The sequence below is a fragment of the Elephantulus edwardii genome, unplaced genomic scaffold (assembly GCF_000299155.1).
Source record: "Elephantulus edwardii isolate Elephantulus edwardi_28Jun2011 unplaced genomic scaffold, EleEdw1.0 scaffold00011, whole genome shotgun sequence".
NCBI classification, from domain to species: Eukaryota; Metazoa; Chordata; class Mammalia; order Macroscelidea; family Macroscelididae; genus Elephantulus; species Elephantulus edwardii.
This window is the reverse complement of record NW_006399761.1, coordinates 2,827,381-2,841,767: the sequence shown is the minus strand read 5'-3', so window position 1 is coordinate 2,841,767 and position 14,387 is coordinate 2,827,381. Positions and strand designations below refer to the sequence as shown.

The 14,387-nt window shown below is 45.2% G+C and overlaps 1 protein-coding gene across 1 annotated transcript in view; it reads left to right on the top strand.

Annotated features, from left to right (window-relative positions):
• EXOC6B (exocyst complex component 6B) overlaps positions 1-12,996 on the top strand; it is a 534,006-nt gene extending 521,010 nt beyond the window's left edge. The window contains exons 21-22 of the mRNA XM_006880883.1: positions 8,806-8,918; positions 12,850-12,996. Coding sequence (XP_006880945.1) covers positions 8,806-8,918; positions 12,850-12,976 — 240 coding nt within the window. The 3' untranslated portion in view covers positions 12,977-12,996. The remainder of the gene's footprint in view (positions 1-8,805; positions 8,919-12,849) is intronic.
• The last annotated feature ends 1,391 nt before the right edge of the window (positions 12,997-14,387 follow it).

Genomic DNA, 14,387 nt, shown 5'->3' with positions numbered 1-14,387 from the left:
ACTACTCTCTGGTGGTTCAAATCCATCTGTGGCTCCACAGAAGAAAGGTGAGCACTTTCTTCCTTGAAGTTTACAGCCTCCAAAAACCCGCACTGGAGGGTCAGCTGTGAGTCTCCATGTCCAACTCAGTCGCAGTGGGAAGGAGAGGACGAGGGGAACAAGAGGGAGAACAGATTGTGCTTTGACAAACTAGTATTGAAATCCACTCATTCGCCAGCCTTTCAAACCCAAATGGACAATCTTGGATTTTAGATGCAGATATTATTGATCGTGTGAGATGTTATTTGTATAGTGCTCAGCCTTTCAGCCAGCTCCCAGCATAATCCCCAGATTGTATAGATTCTGGCTTGTTCTAAATTTGTCCAGGGCAGGAGGACATTCCCTGCCTCGCTAACCTTCATTGCTGAGTGTGAGCTAGATACCTTAGCAGTACTGTTAGACACATGGGCTATAATTTATAATGACTCGTATAAGGCAAGAGAGGTCTAGTGGCCCAATGGGTAAGGAGTTGCACTGCCAACCCAAAGACAAGTGGTTTGAGTCCAGTAGCTTCTTCATGAAGGAAAGATGGCTAGTTTCCTCTCCTGCAATTTACAGCCTCTGGAAACTTACTGGACAGTCAGCTGTGAGTTAGTTCTGACCCAACTGTATGTAGCAACAATGACTATGTATAAGGCAAGAAAGTATTTTTGCAGTTGTGAGAGACTAAATTATTGTAAACCAGTATCTCTAACCTTTTTTTTCCTTTTACCTTTTACTGTTCAGTTAATACACACTCCTAATGTATCCATGTGTGTTATTTAATACATTAGTGTTGTTATGTGCTGTTGTGTTGCTTGCAACTCATAGGGACCCTATGTACAACAGCTCTGAACCCTGCTCTCTATCCTGTGCCAAACATACTGTCTCTGACTCACACAGCCCAATTAGCCCAGTCACTGAGTCAGTCTGTCTCAACGAAGATCTTCGTCTCCTGCACTGTCCCTCCACTCTCCCAAGCATAATGTCCCTCTCCAAGGACTGGTCCCTCCTTGCAACATACCCAAAGTATGTCAGACAGAGCTTCAGAATCCTTGACTCCAGGCAGCAGCCTGGTTTCACCCTCTCTAGAACTAATCTGTTTGTTCTCCTAGTATTCCATGGTATACTCAATACTCCAGTGCCACAGCTCAAAAGCATCAATTCTCCTATCATCCTTAGACACTGTCCAGCTTTCTGATGCATAACAAGTAATTGTGAAGACAATAACATTAGGTATTTAATAATTATGAAAGAATATTACACACACACACACACGTGCACGCACGCATGCTTTTACCCATTACAGTCATTGTCATAGCTTATATGTGTTTGCATGTGTATATATCCTTAGATGAAATATTAACTACTATTTCAAGGTGCAGTAGGTACCTAGATTAAAGCAAGGTTTGTAATGGACAGTTATGGACCTTTTTGATAGCTTAAAACCTGAGAGGCTATTTTATTACCAAAGACAATCTAGTTTACCATTGTTTTTCCTATATCATGTGGAAGATAAAGGGCTTGTGGGCTCTGCCATACTTTTGATATTTGCTTACCTTCACATTGTCAATAGTCTCTTCAATCCATGGTTTCTCTGTAAAGGTGTTTTAAAACCATTTATTTATTTTGGTCAGGGAGGAAAGGTAGTTTATTTCACAACTCAGTAGTATAGTATTTCTTTTACTTACCCTTGGAAAAAGACATCATTCTTGGAAAGGTGGAGGGTCAGTGAAAGAGAGGAACACTTTCAGTGAGATGGACTGACACAGTGACAGCAGCAGTGGGCTCAAGTGTGTCAGAGATTGTGAGGATGGCGCAGGATAGGACAGGATCCAGATCTGTTGTCCCTAAGGTCACTATGAGTTGTACTCGACAGCACCTGACAACAATAGGAACCTTTAACCAAGTACAATGTGCTGAAGATAGTAAGACCCTTCTTCTCTCATCATGTTTTTGTGACATCACTTCCATCCCCAAATCTGTATCTGTCTGCCTTCCTCTGTCCAATAAGGGGCATCTCACTCAGTCCATGCAGGAACCTGCCATCCTGCTCTTGACCTTGTATGTACAATATGATGATTACCACCCACTGTGCGACGTTTCCTCCTGCTTTCTGTAGCAGCATAGGCGCTGCCATATTCGAAGTGACCTTGTAACAAGGTCTCTGACTTGCAAGCATGCTTGCTGTTGGCACATTTTATTTTAGATGCTTCCCGTAGACGCCAGCTGGTGACAGTGGAAGAGCCTTAAGCCTGTCTTTGCATTACTTTCTCCCAGGATTGTCTTAGAGGTGAAAAGTTTAGACAGCAAACCTATAAACCTCCATTTATGAGGCAAGTAAGTATTTCTCAAGATGACGTTTCTATCCAGGGGAAGCTGCGGATGAGTAGTTGGCCTTTGAGAAAGGGCTTACTGAAGTCGCCGTCTGCCTGGCAACAAGGTTGGAGGGAAAGTGAGGCTTCCACAGGCATCCTCACCACTCCCCTGCCTCTTTCCCTGTCCTCCCGCAGCCAGATGTAGAAGAGGACATTCGCCTTTGCTGGGATGTTTCAGAGCTGGCCTAGGATGGCAGTTGTTGGAGGGCTCTCCTAATGGAGAGGGATCTAGATCATTCAGAGTCACCCCATTAGCTCCAGAGCCTGTGCAGTGCCCGGAGTCCCCGTCTGGCTTTGTAGACGTTTGATGTACCTCTCGTCTTACAGCCTCCTCTGCCTCTGGAGCTCCCATTTCCACGTATGAGACTCAGCCTCTTTTTTCATTTTTACCAAAAAGGGAGAGAAAATATCCTATCCCAAGCAGTGGAGACAGTGTGTGATAGATGTGTTGTTGTCTGTTGCTGTCACATCTGTTTTAGCTGTTGGTGACCCCACAGGTACAAAGTAGAATGGCTCCAGAGGCTTTTTGTTTTTTAAAATGACTGTGGCATTTTTGAACCAGTTTGTCAGGCATCATTTTCTTTTCTTTTTCTTACAAGATATTAATACATCTTACATTTCAGAACATACTGTCCTGGATCTAGAGGTAAACATCCACCACCTGAGATCTGGGTAGGGTCACAGGATGGAGTGCTGTTATTATGCAGTTGGTGTCAGGATTAGCAGTGGAATCAATTGCCATTGTCACAGAAGCAATAAACAGTTATATTTGGAAGTTTTGTTTGGAAATTAATTTTACTTTATTCTGTATTTTTACTTTAATATTCTTTTTTCCTGTATTATTTGAAATTCTTTTTTGTAATAAAATATTTTAAATATTTGGGCAGTTGCATTTTAAGCTTTTAAAATAAGTTTTAATTACTATGGAATATCTTCAAAATGTCTTTTAAAAATCATTTTCATTTGGAGGCTTTTTTTTTCTTCAGATAATTCACCAATAATTTTTACATTTGAGCCATGTCGTCAGGGAAATATGAAAGTAATATCAGAAATATCTGCTTTTCATTTAAAATATAAGCTAATACTTACAAAAGTATTAGTTATAACTCAGTTTGCTATTTACTTGATGTACAACTAAAAATGTAATGTAAAAACCAAACAGGTGGTATTACTTTAGGCAACAAACCAGGCTATCTGGTGGGAGTTCTGGTGGCTTAGTGGGCAGGCATTCCACGGGAGAAAGGAGGACAGCCTCCTCCTCTGTGGCCTCCTCCTGCCTCTGAAAACCCACCGGAGGGTCGGCTATGTGTTGGTTCTGACTCAGTGGGACACAACCACGACCCAGAGACCAGGCCTCTTGGTTCAGATCCACCAGCGGCTCCAAGGGAGGAAGATGAGCAGTCTAATCTCAAACAGTTACAGCCTCAGAAACCTCACAGTCAGGAGTTGGTCATGAGAGACATTGAGAGAGTCGTGATGACAGTGAGAGAGGCTGTATATTATTTGTCATGACCATTTAACCCTGCCCTTACAGCATAAAAGCAACATGGACAGTATGCTAACTGACATGTTTGACTGTGTTCCGATAAAACTTTATTTACAAACAGTAAAGCTGTAGTTTTCCATCACCTGATCTGGATAATGCAACCTTGACACAAGAAGAGAAGCCTCCAGGCTAACATCAAATGATCTCTGGTGCTTCAACTAAAAGATCAGCCATTTAAATCCACCAGCCACTCCAAGGAGCAAGGTGCATAGTCTCCTTTCCTTCAGTCTTACAACCTGGGAAAGCTGAAAGATCCACACTATTTAAGAATGTCTCCATTGTATAAGAAAGATGGGGGAGCAATCCCTGAATTAAAAGAAATAAAGAGACTAACCTGATCCTAGACTCTACCATGTACCAAAGTGTAGAAAAAAGGCGAGCAGGGGGTTAGGAAAGACATAATTGGTCAGTCTACACAACTAGCATACATATAATTGTTGTTGTGGGCTGTGGAGTTGGAACCAGCCCATAGCTCATGTTCCAGCTGCTTTTTAGAGGCAGTTAATTACACAGGAGGAGATTGCCCATCCTTCTATGGGGCAGCTGGTGGACTTGAACCATATGCCTGTGGTATTGCAGTGCAGCTTCTTGCCACTAGGCCACCAGAGCTCCCTACATATAGTAGAAATTTTAAATATACTAAAATTGGTAACTGTATCCTGGTTATATCTGAAAATATCCTTAATTTATGGCAACACTGAAGTTCTGAGAAATAAATTACTATGATATATCCAATTTACCCTGAAATTAATCATAAAAGAAATCAGCTTGTGTGTGTGTTTATGTATGTGTATGTGCAGTGGAGAGAAGGAGAGAGTGTAAATGATCAAACAGTTGGAATAAAATATTGGTAATGGATGGATCTGGGCAGAGGGAGGATGGTGCTGCTTTATACTGTTTTTGCATCCTTGTTGATGCATTTGAAATCATATCCAAATGAAAGGTTGAAAAAATATAAAGGAATATAATTTGTGATTAACAAGTGTCACATTTTTGGAAGAAGAGAACATTGAGATCTAACAAGATTCTTGTATATGGAGACCTTCGTGGTAGCTGAGAGGTAATTGACCTTTACAAAGCACAGTCTGGCAGTATCGGGGATCAGAAATGGCAGAGAGGGGTATGTGCCTAAGAATGCTGGGCCTACTGGACCTTACGAGCAACATTCACTCCAGAATGAAGCTTAGGAGGCTGGAAAGAAGGGTGAAAGGAAACAGGAAACCAGGGGGGAATGGGAAGGGCACCATTACAGTGTGGAGACTGCAATAAATGCACAGACTGTGTGTGTACATTGTTGAATGGAAAACCAATTTTCTCTGTAAACTTTGACTCAAATCATAATAACTTTTAAAAAACTAGTCTGGGAATCATAAATAGGCTTGTTGGATTTTATGGCCTCTTATCTTCGGAAAAAGACACCATGCTTGGAAAAGTAGAAAGTCAGGGAAAGAGGAAAATCCTCAACAAGATGGAGTGGTGGCCTTATGTATATCAGCGATGAGGAGGCACAGGACAGCGAACAACTTGGGTCAGTTGTTTATCAGTCTTGTTGAGTTAAAGGCAACTTGACTCATGACATCTACCAACAGCAGCAGCTATCCTAACACTGCTGTGTGATTGGAGAAGAGTGCTGCGTGTCCCATGGAATGTCAAAAGAGCCAACGGGTATCTGAAAAGTGCAGCCAGAGGCAGGGCTGGTGAAGCTTCATAGCCCTTTAGGTCTGTTGTTAGGAGGGACATCATGCTTGCAAAGGCAGAGAAGGGCCAGCAAGAGAGAGGAAGACTGTCAGTGAGATAGATTGGTACCGTGGCTTCGGCAGTGAAATGAGATATAAAGAGATGATAAGAATGGCAGAGGATCAGACAGGGCTCAGACCTGCTCCTCACAGGGTCGCTACAAGTCATAGACGCCTTGAGGGCACCTAACACAAAAACAGCATGCCCCAAACAGATACATTTGTTAAGTACCTCCAGACTATTCTATACCCATCTCTTCAGAGCAAGACGTTGTTGTGTGACATTTGCCTGTTCCAACTCCTGACACCCTATAGAACTCCTCCATGGGGTTTCCTGAGCTAATTAGGACTAGGTATAAAAAAGAAACCACCCCCACTCCACAGCTCTGGAGAGGATGGTGGTTCAGGGCAGCTTTCCACTGGGTCTCCAAGGCTGTAAAGCTCAATGGAACAGTGTGCTCATTTTTCTTCTACAGAGAAGCTGGTGGATTTGAACTGTCAACCTTATAAACCATCCTAAAGGACCATGCAAAGCAACCCAGACATGAATGTGATCTTGAGACTCATCTTGGTTGATTGAGCTCAACAATTTCTTTTCCATACCTGGAATAGGATAAACTAGTAGTGTTTTACCCCAGAGCTCATGGACTCAACATTGGCATTGGGAGCTTTGACAGGAAGATAAATGTAGAAGTTTTTTAACATGTTGCTGCACACTTTTAAATTGACAACCGTGCTTAGAAACACATTTTTCCCCACTATATCCATCATTTGCGGCAACGTTTAACAGAGCTAAACCACAACCAGCCTTCCCTACTCCATTAATGATTCACCCAGGTCTCCTTGACCAGGAAGACCTGGTATTCTCTGCAATAAACCAGAAAGTACTTCGACCATTAACTCCATTACAGAAATTAGGAATTCATTAACAAGGAAGGTGGTTTTAATTATTCCATGCACATATATATCCATATCTGGAAAATTAGGCCTAAAATATTTCAAGAAAGCAGGATCCACCATTTTTAAGTTATATTTGTTGTCTTTCAAGAAAGCAAGCTTCCTTGTTTTTAGTTCTATTTGTTATTCATTGACTTTTGTTAACTCTGTAGTGGACATTTCAAAGTTGGTTGGTTGGTTGGTGTTTTTTTATTGGGGAGGGGTGAGATTTAATTGAGAAAACACTATTCTTTATAATAGCTCCCCCGCCCACCCCCCGCCCCCTAAGATTTGGAGAAACAACATAATCAGATTTGCAAACACAGTCTTGAAAGAACTTTGGAAAAAGAGTATGTGTGGTCCTCTCCAGGAGCAGACCTTGCGTGGCCGTTGAGGATAGAGCTGCTAAAGTAAGTGTAGGAAGTCAGGAAAATTTCTTCTAAAGGTGTGTTCTGTGAAGCCTACAGCAGCCAAAGAAAATGTACCAGAAGCCCTGTGCCATGTCCTGTAAGAATAGACGTGGCCTCAGAGAGGCCTGAGAGGAGGCCCAGCCAAACACTATGTCTGTGTACCTCTTTCCCTCCCTGCTTTTCTGACCTGTTAACTTTCCTATCTTTACCCAGGGAGTAAGGCCTTTTGCCAATCCCCATCCCGCTTGAGGAAGTTCCTTAAAATATTCTAGGAGGATGGACAGTTGGGCATGGCAGTGTGCTCAGAGCCCACACTCTTGGCCTTGCCGTTTACTTCTATACAGAGGCATAGCCATCATCTCTTAGAAGGGGGAGGAGGCATTTCTAGTCAGAAAGTTAGAAAAGTGATTAGAGGCCCCTCGATATATTGAGATGAGTCTGGGACTCCCCCACCCCAGAAGCTTTCAAGGGGTGCCAAGATTTCTCTTTTACCAAACCACTGTTGAAATGCACACAGTATTTTTTAACTTAAATGCATTGAGTATTTGTTATGCCTGAGGTTAAAACTGTAACTGAGAAGGAAAGCCTTTGACAGAATTTACTTCGTTTCTCTAAGTCAGAATCATCCCATAGTTTCATTAATCAACTTTTTCAGAAAACTCTAAATTCTTATAAAAGCACATCTAGTTCAATGGCTTAGTCAGTAAAGATTTGCACTCCTAACCCAAAGACCACACCTGTCTGGTGGTTCAAAGCCATCATCAACTCCATGGAAGAAAGATGGACAGTCTCCTCTCCTGTGATTCCCAGGTTTGGAATCCCAATGTGAGTGGGTTCTGACTCAGTGGCAATGACTGACTGAATGTTATGCAATCATACAATCCTCTTTAATTCTTATACCCTAAATCATGGATTCTGCATCCTCAATCATGAGCCTTCCTCCCAATCTGACCTACCATGACCCTTGTTTAACTTGTGTCCATATAGATCTGATGCATATTTCCTCTTTTAAGGTTTCTATAAATGTCTGCCAGGTTCAATATTTCTGTGTTATCTGTAGTCCTGTTTGTCCACAGGCATGAGTATGTGTTTGCATTAACTAAGTAACTGGACAAAGTTGGACTTTTTAACTTTAAAGCTCATGTGAGAGAGAGAGAGTGTGTGTGTGTGTGTGTGTGTCACACACACACAAACACTAAACTGGATGCACCTTTATTTGCTCGTTGTTGACTCTGAACTCCTAGAATGGGGTTTGGCACATGGAAGACTTTCAATGAGTATTAATTAAATGAGTACTGATGAATTGGTTAACGTGTAATACTCTTATCCTTTGATTTAGTCCAGTGTTTCTTTATGAGTCTACCCTTGAGAACTAACTAGCAACACTATTGTGCATGTGATAGAGATGATTCTTCCTTCTAATAATTACTCATTTTCTTCATTGTATATACTCTGTAGCTATCCTTACTATATTTTTGTTTCATTTTTAAATGTGCTCTTCTCCTTGGGAGCCATAGAGTTGATTTGTGCTCCTCACAATCATAGAGGACAGAGTAGAATTACCCGGTGGGATTTCCAAGGTGGTTGGTCTTTGCTGGAGCTGACTGCCACATGAACAGATGTGGGTCCCAACATTCAGCAGCCAAGCATTTAACCACTGTACCACCAGAGCTCTTTAAAAGCACTGTTTGCTATGGATAAAGGGTGATTAGGGTTTGTGGGGCCCTGGTTTGTTGTATCTGCCTGATTAACCCCTGTGGTCGTGCTTGGATGTTTTACAGCTTTTGGACCTCTTCATCCAGTGGGATTGGTCAACCTACCTTGCTGACTATGGTCAGCCCAACTGCAGATACCTCCGGGTAAACCCAGTGACAGCTCTGACTTTGCTTGAGAAGTGAGTATCAAGTCCAGTGATTTCTGTCCCAAGAAATTCTTGCTTTAGGCAAATGCCTTAGTTGCCTACCGGGAAGCAGTGGCCTTTCTGAAGCAGAGATGCTGTGACTGTGCTGGCTTTGCGTTAGCCAGCTGTTGAGCATCTTCCAGTCTGTCAGCCACATGGTAGAGTCCACTCTGCATTGTGGCCACGCTCTGGCTTTAATTAAATTAGTCAAGATCTGGCAGGCCAGAGACCAAGATCCCACGAAATTGGGAAATGGGAGTGTTTTTTCACAGTAGGTTACACACAGAAGCTTTGACTGTGCTCACAAGACTAGCTCCAGGAAGGCCCCCGAAAATGTTCAGGACCTAGCCAAGGTCTCCTGAGTTCCCTGATCTGGGCAGTATTGCAGGTTCACGTGGATGGCCAATGGGGCATCAGCATCCTGGGACGACAGGCACAAATCTGAGGGCAGAGTAAAGGTTATAGGCCCGAGAATAAGCTCAGGGATATACGTCCTCCTCTTGTTACGTACTATGTAATGAGATAGAAGCTCAAGGCCAGGACACAGGGTGCAGACAAGAGCAAGATCAGTGTGTGCGTTTGTGCTAAGAAGTAAGAAAAGCCCAGAGTGCAACTTCCTCCTAACCAAGGTGGATACTGATGCCTCCGTTTTCATTTGTCTCTCATGGTTCTTGCTCCCAATGACCTTCATCCCTAGGATATCTAGAGAGTAAGTACTTTATTCACTTGGGCCTTTTCCACCACTTTGGGGCAAGTCCTTCCAGTTTCCTCTCAGACACTAATGACTATTCTAAACTCCTCTCCTATGAGCTGTCCTGCCCTGTCATATTAATCCACTAAATCAGCCTGGTGCCAGCTAGCTGGCTGGCTCCTTGATCCTTAGTCCTCAGAGTGACCCTTGACTTGCCAATTCCTTTGGGGCTGGGAGTGGTGGCAGGAAGTTTTCTCCGTCAGTGCCAGTTAAAGGGTTGTTCCCACTTCAGTCCCTGGGATCCTCGGGATTCTCGTCTGAACACAGCCTGGAATTGAGCCCTGGCAGAATGGAGCTGGCGCTTCCCAGCAGTGTCCTCTACACTAGTCCTGAGGACCCTGGTAAGATTCTTCTGTCGGCGCCAGTTCAGCCCAAGGGTTAATTGGAGAACGTTTGGCCTTTGAGTTGGCACTTACACGGTCATATTCCTCATGTGTTGAAATGAGGTTTGTTTCCTTCAGTCAGTTGCCTCTGTCCATAGTTCTTTGCTCCCCTGTTCCTGAGAATCTCTGTTCCTTTAGATCCACAGTAGGCTAAAAGGCCTCTCTCTCGCATCCCGGAGCTTAACTTTAGCCATCCACAATATTTAAAAGCTTTTTTCAGAGGACTACAGGCCACCTAAATCATTGAAAACCCCTCTCCCAGCCTCAGAGGAATCCACCCATATACCTGACTCGTTCCTGCTTCCCTCCCCTGCAGTCTTTCCTTTCCCAGCAGGCTCTTCTTAGCAAGCAGAGCTGTGGAGACTCCAAATCACCTGCTGAGGCCCTTATATCATTGAGAAGTGGTCCGAGCCCAAGTCAGGCTCCCGACCTTAACAGAACATACGGGTGGTGAAAACTATCAACCCTCGGCCTCCTGGGGTTTCTGTGTAGTGCTTACTCCCAACTCTAGGCTTTCCTAAAAATTTAAGCAAAGAAACTGCAGTCTCAGAGAATACCTTCTTCTCACCCCACCACAGGAGCTGCTTCTAGAAGAGCTGAACCTCAGCTCTCCCTGCCTGTTCCTAGAATAGAACCACCTCACTAGCTTTCCAGCCTGGCAGTGTTTTACAGATGCAGACGGAACATCTTTCTCTCACGGAGCAGCTGGTGGGCGAGAACCACCAATCTTTCAGTTAGCAACTCAGGGCTTAACTGTTTCTTCCTTCCCCTTCTCGTTTCTTTTTTTGGTGTGTGTTTGTGGTATTCTTACTTAGATTTCTAGTATACCCAACAAGCGAAAGGCACTCCTCCTGTCGGACACTGGGTCTAAAGCATGGCCCACGTCATAAGTAGTTGGTGAGTAAAGGACCAAAGTCATCCTCTCAGCTCTGAGGACCCATTGCCTCCTTCCCAGTGGCCCCTGCCTCCCCCTTTTCCCTTCACGCACAGCGTCAGCCTGAGGACTTGGGTACCTCGTAGCCAATCTTTTGCATTTGCTTCATGAGGAATGTCAGATTAAAAGGCCCTGACCTTTGGGCAGGGAGAGTCCAGTTAGTCTGTGGCAGTCACCATCCCCAGAACAGTACAGCTGTGACGCTCACAGGCCTCCTTCCTCCTTGGCACCTGGCTGTGGATGGCTCAGGGAAGTCTCCGGCCTTTCCATCAGCTAATCTCGAATCTGCTCCTTTTCAGAGGGGCTGCCCCACAGAAAGCAGTGAGCCGGGGGCAGCTGAGGAACCGAGAAGTGGTTCACCCAGTGCCAAGTCCCTGTCTTCAACCATTTAGCTTGTCTCCATGCAGCCCGTGGTGCTGGCTGTGCTCTGAGGAGTGGGGGCAAAGGCCTGCCAGCCCCCATCCTAGAGAGGAACATGTCTCGGCGTTACTCTTCCGACCCTGGAACTAGCAGTGCCCTAGTCTAGTACGCAGAGGCCACACCAGAGTTTCGTTGCTAAGAGATATGACGGGCAACAGAATCCAGTAAGCTCTAATTCCTGCTGAGAGCTCACAGCTCTTATTCAGACTGGGGGACACGTTGTTTTAGTCAGATTTAGGGGGCTCTGTGGCAATCCTGGCCTGGCTTGGACTTTATTTGGGGCCCATTTAGGGCTTTCCATCTGCCATAGCCATTGGCCAGAACTCCCCACAGTATGTATTTTCAGAGCCTGTCATTTCTGGACTATATAGCATGACTCGGAGAAAGGCCAGAGGTTTGAGGATATGGACCATGGAGAACTCAGCAGTTTCTTTTCCCTAAAGCCCTGGTTCTGCAAAGAGAACTCACTGGACTTTGCTTCTCTCTGCACTATCCCTGATAGCCTCCACACTGCCCTTTCCCTGAAACATGAAAAGAGGTTTAAGGCCCTTGCCCTGAAACAAGGAGAGAAGACCATGGAGCCCACCATTATATTAGAGCTAGCATAGAATAACAAGCTTGAGTGAAGTCAGAAATACACTTTGGCTTTGGGTTATTCTATTCTCTTGGAGTTGCCAGTTAAGAGTTTGTGGGCCTTTTTTTACTTTCCTTTCAAATACTGGCACCGAAAGTCGAGGGTCAGCATAAAAGAGGAATACCCTTAATGAAATGGATTGGCACAGCAACTGTAACAGTGGTTTCCAGCATGTCAGAGATGGTGAGGATGGCACAGGATAGGGCAGCGTTCCGAGCCATCATTTGTAAGGTCACTGTGAGTCGTACTCGGCCCGGCAACACCTGACAACAGGAGGTTGCAGCAGAGTTTCCTATATTAGCAAATTCATTTGGTATTAAATGTTAACCCTCCCTGTTAACACAGCGGTTAAGGGATTGACTGCTAACTAAAAGGTCAGCAGTTCAAACCTACCAGTCACTTCATGGGAGAAACATGTGACAGGCTGCTTCTGTAAAGATTTACAGCCTTGGAGCCTCAGGAGGTGGTTCCGCTCTGTCCTGCAGGTTCCCGGGGAGTCAGAGTAGCAATGAGGGCAGCTCTTCAGGACATCCCCTTCGACATGTCCTTGACACGAGTAACAGGTGTACACATGGAGAAAGAAAGGGATGAATTGGGGGGTGAATGTGGGGTAAGAGGTCTGGTCCTTCCAAAGCTGGGTCCTGACCACTTCCTAAAGGTGACTACCTCGGAAGGTTCTGGGCGCCTGCAGACCAGCTTCCTCTGAGGAGGGGGTGGGACGTGCTCCGCCATCCCTACCTCCTGCCGGCTCTCCTCCCACCGATGTCTCCTAAACTCTTTGCTGTCTTCCTCTCTCTGTTTAGGATGAAGGACACTAGCCGCAAGAACAACATGTTTGCACAGTTTCGGAAGAATGAGCGTGACAAGCAGAAGCTGATTGACACTGTGGCCAAGCAGCTCCGGGGACTCATCAGCAGCCAGCACTCCTGAAGGCGGGTCTCCGGCTCACAGAGGCGCGGCAACCTTCCCATCCAGGAACTCGCCCTGGCTGGCCCTGCATTTGTGCATTCTTCTTCAAAGAGAGCATATGTATTTTTTTATTAACCCTTGTACAGTATTCATATAACCTTTCCTGTAGGAAAAGAGGCACAAGAATAAACAAGGGGATGAGATGTTGCTAGGCTTGGCCTCTGGGGAAGTTGGCACTCCCCTGTCCATGTTATTCAAGTGATGGTCTAGGATAAGGGCTCATCAGCCGTCCCAGTGCAGCGAGTGGCCTCTCGTCCGTGATTCCAGAGCTTGGGCCCGAGGTTTAGATACTGCAGAAAGGTAGACCTTGGCACCGGGAGTTAGAGCACGTGGACAAAGCTTAGTGAAGCTACCCTGAGGGCTCCTAGGAGCCCTAGTCACTGCATAGATGGGGCTGATGGGTTTTGAAGCAATCTGATGAATACTTGGCCACTGTCACTGTTCAGTGCGCTGAAGTCCAGCATCGCTATTCTAGAGGTTCATCTCCTCAGACTCTTGGTGTTCGTTCACTGGCTGGTCAGCAAACACGACAGGGGGGCAGCTTCACTACAGGTTCCAAAGGATAGTCGTTTGGTTAACCTCAGTCGGAACCACAGCTTTTGCTGCTAATTTGGGGGACAGGATAGATCTGAGGAGGCAGTGGTAATAACTAGCGCAGGTTGCCTTTACTGTAGGAATACTGGGTCTCAGCCCAAAGAGTTTTGCTGTGTTTTCAAATCCAGCATTAATGGGCACAGAGCCCCAACCCCTTCCCAGTTCATCTCCTTCTCTACTTTCAGGTTTGGGGCACTTGGTCCAGGGTGCAAGTCACCAGTTACTTCCTGTTGAGTCTCACAAGAAATCCTAGATTTAACCCCTTCCAGCCAGAGGAGATGGGCCCCTGGGATAGGTCAGACCTCAACAGATTGAAAATAACTCTTATTTTACTTTAAGGCTAAATATTGCTTGAGATTGTCCCTTCATGTTTGAAAATCCCCTTTCTGGCCACCTTAAATAACACGAGCTGTTCATGGTGAGCACAGCCCTTGCTGGACTGATGTCTCCAAGAATGGAGCCACTGTCGCCTTGCACTAGACCGAGACTGGTGGTCTGTTGCCTCTGAACCTGCTGTTCTCAGGAAGTCACCCTGGATGTGAAGCTCTGACCGCGTAAGCTCACAGCTTCCATCTTCTCTTAAGATCCTCAAAGCCTCTTCTGGCCTCGCCTGAGTAAGATTGTCTCTAACCCTCACCCCGCCACCTCTGGAGTCTGCACAGGAGGTAACTTGGCGTAGCAACTGGGACACCCTGCAAGGGCTTCGGGGTTAGGTCAGTCAGAGGAACTCGCACTTTAAACACTGTAAGAAGGTGCTGCCGCTGCCACTGGCAAACTC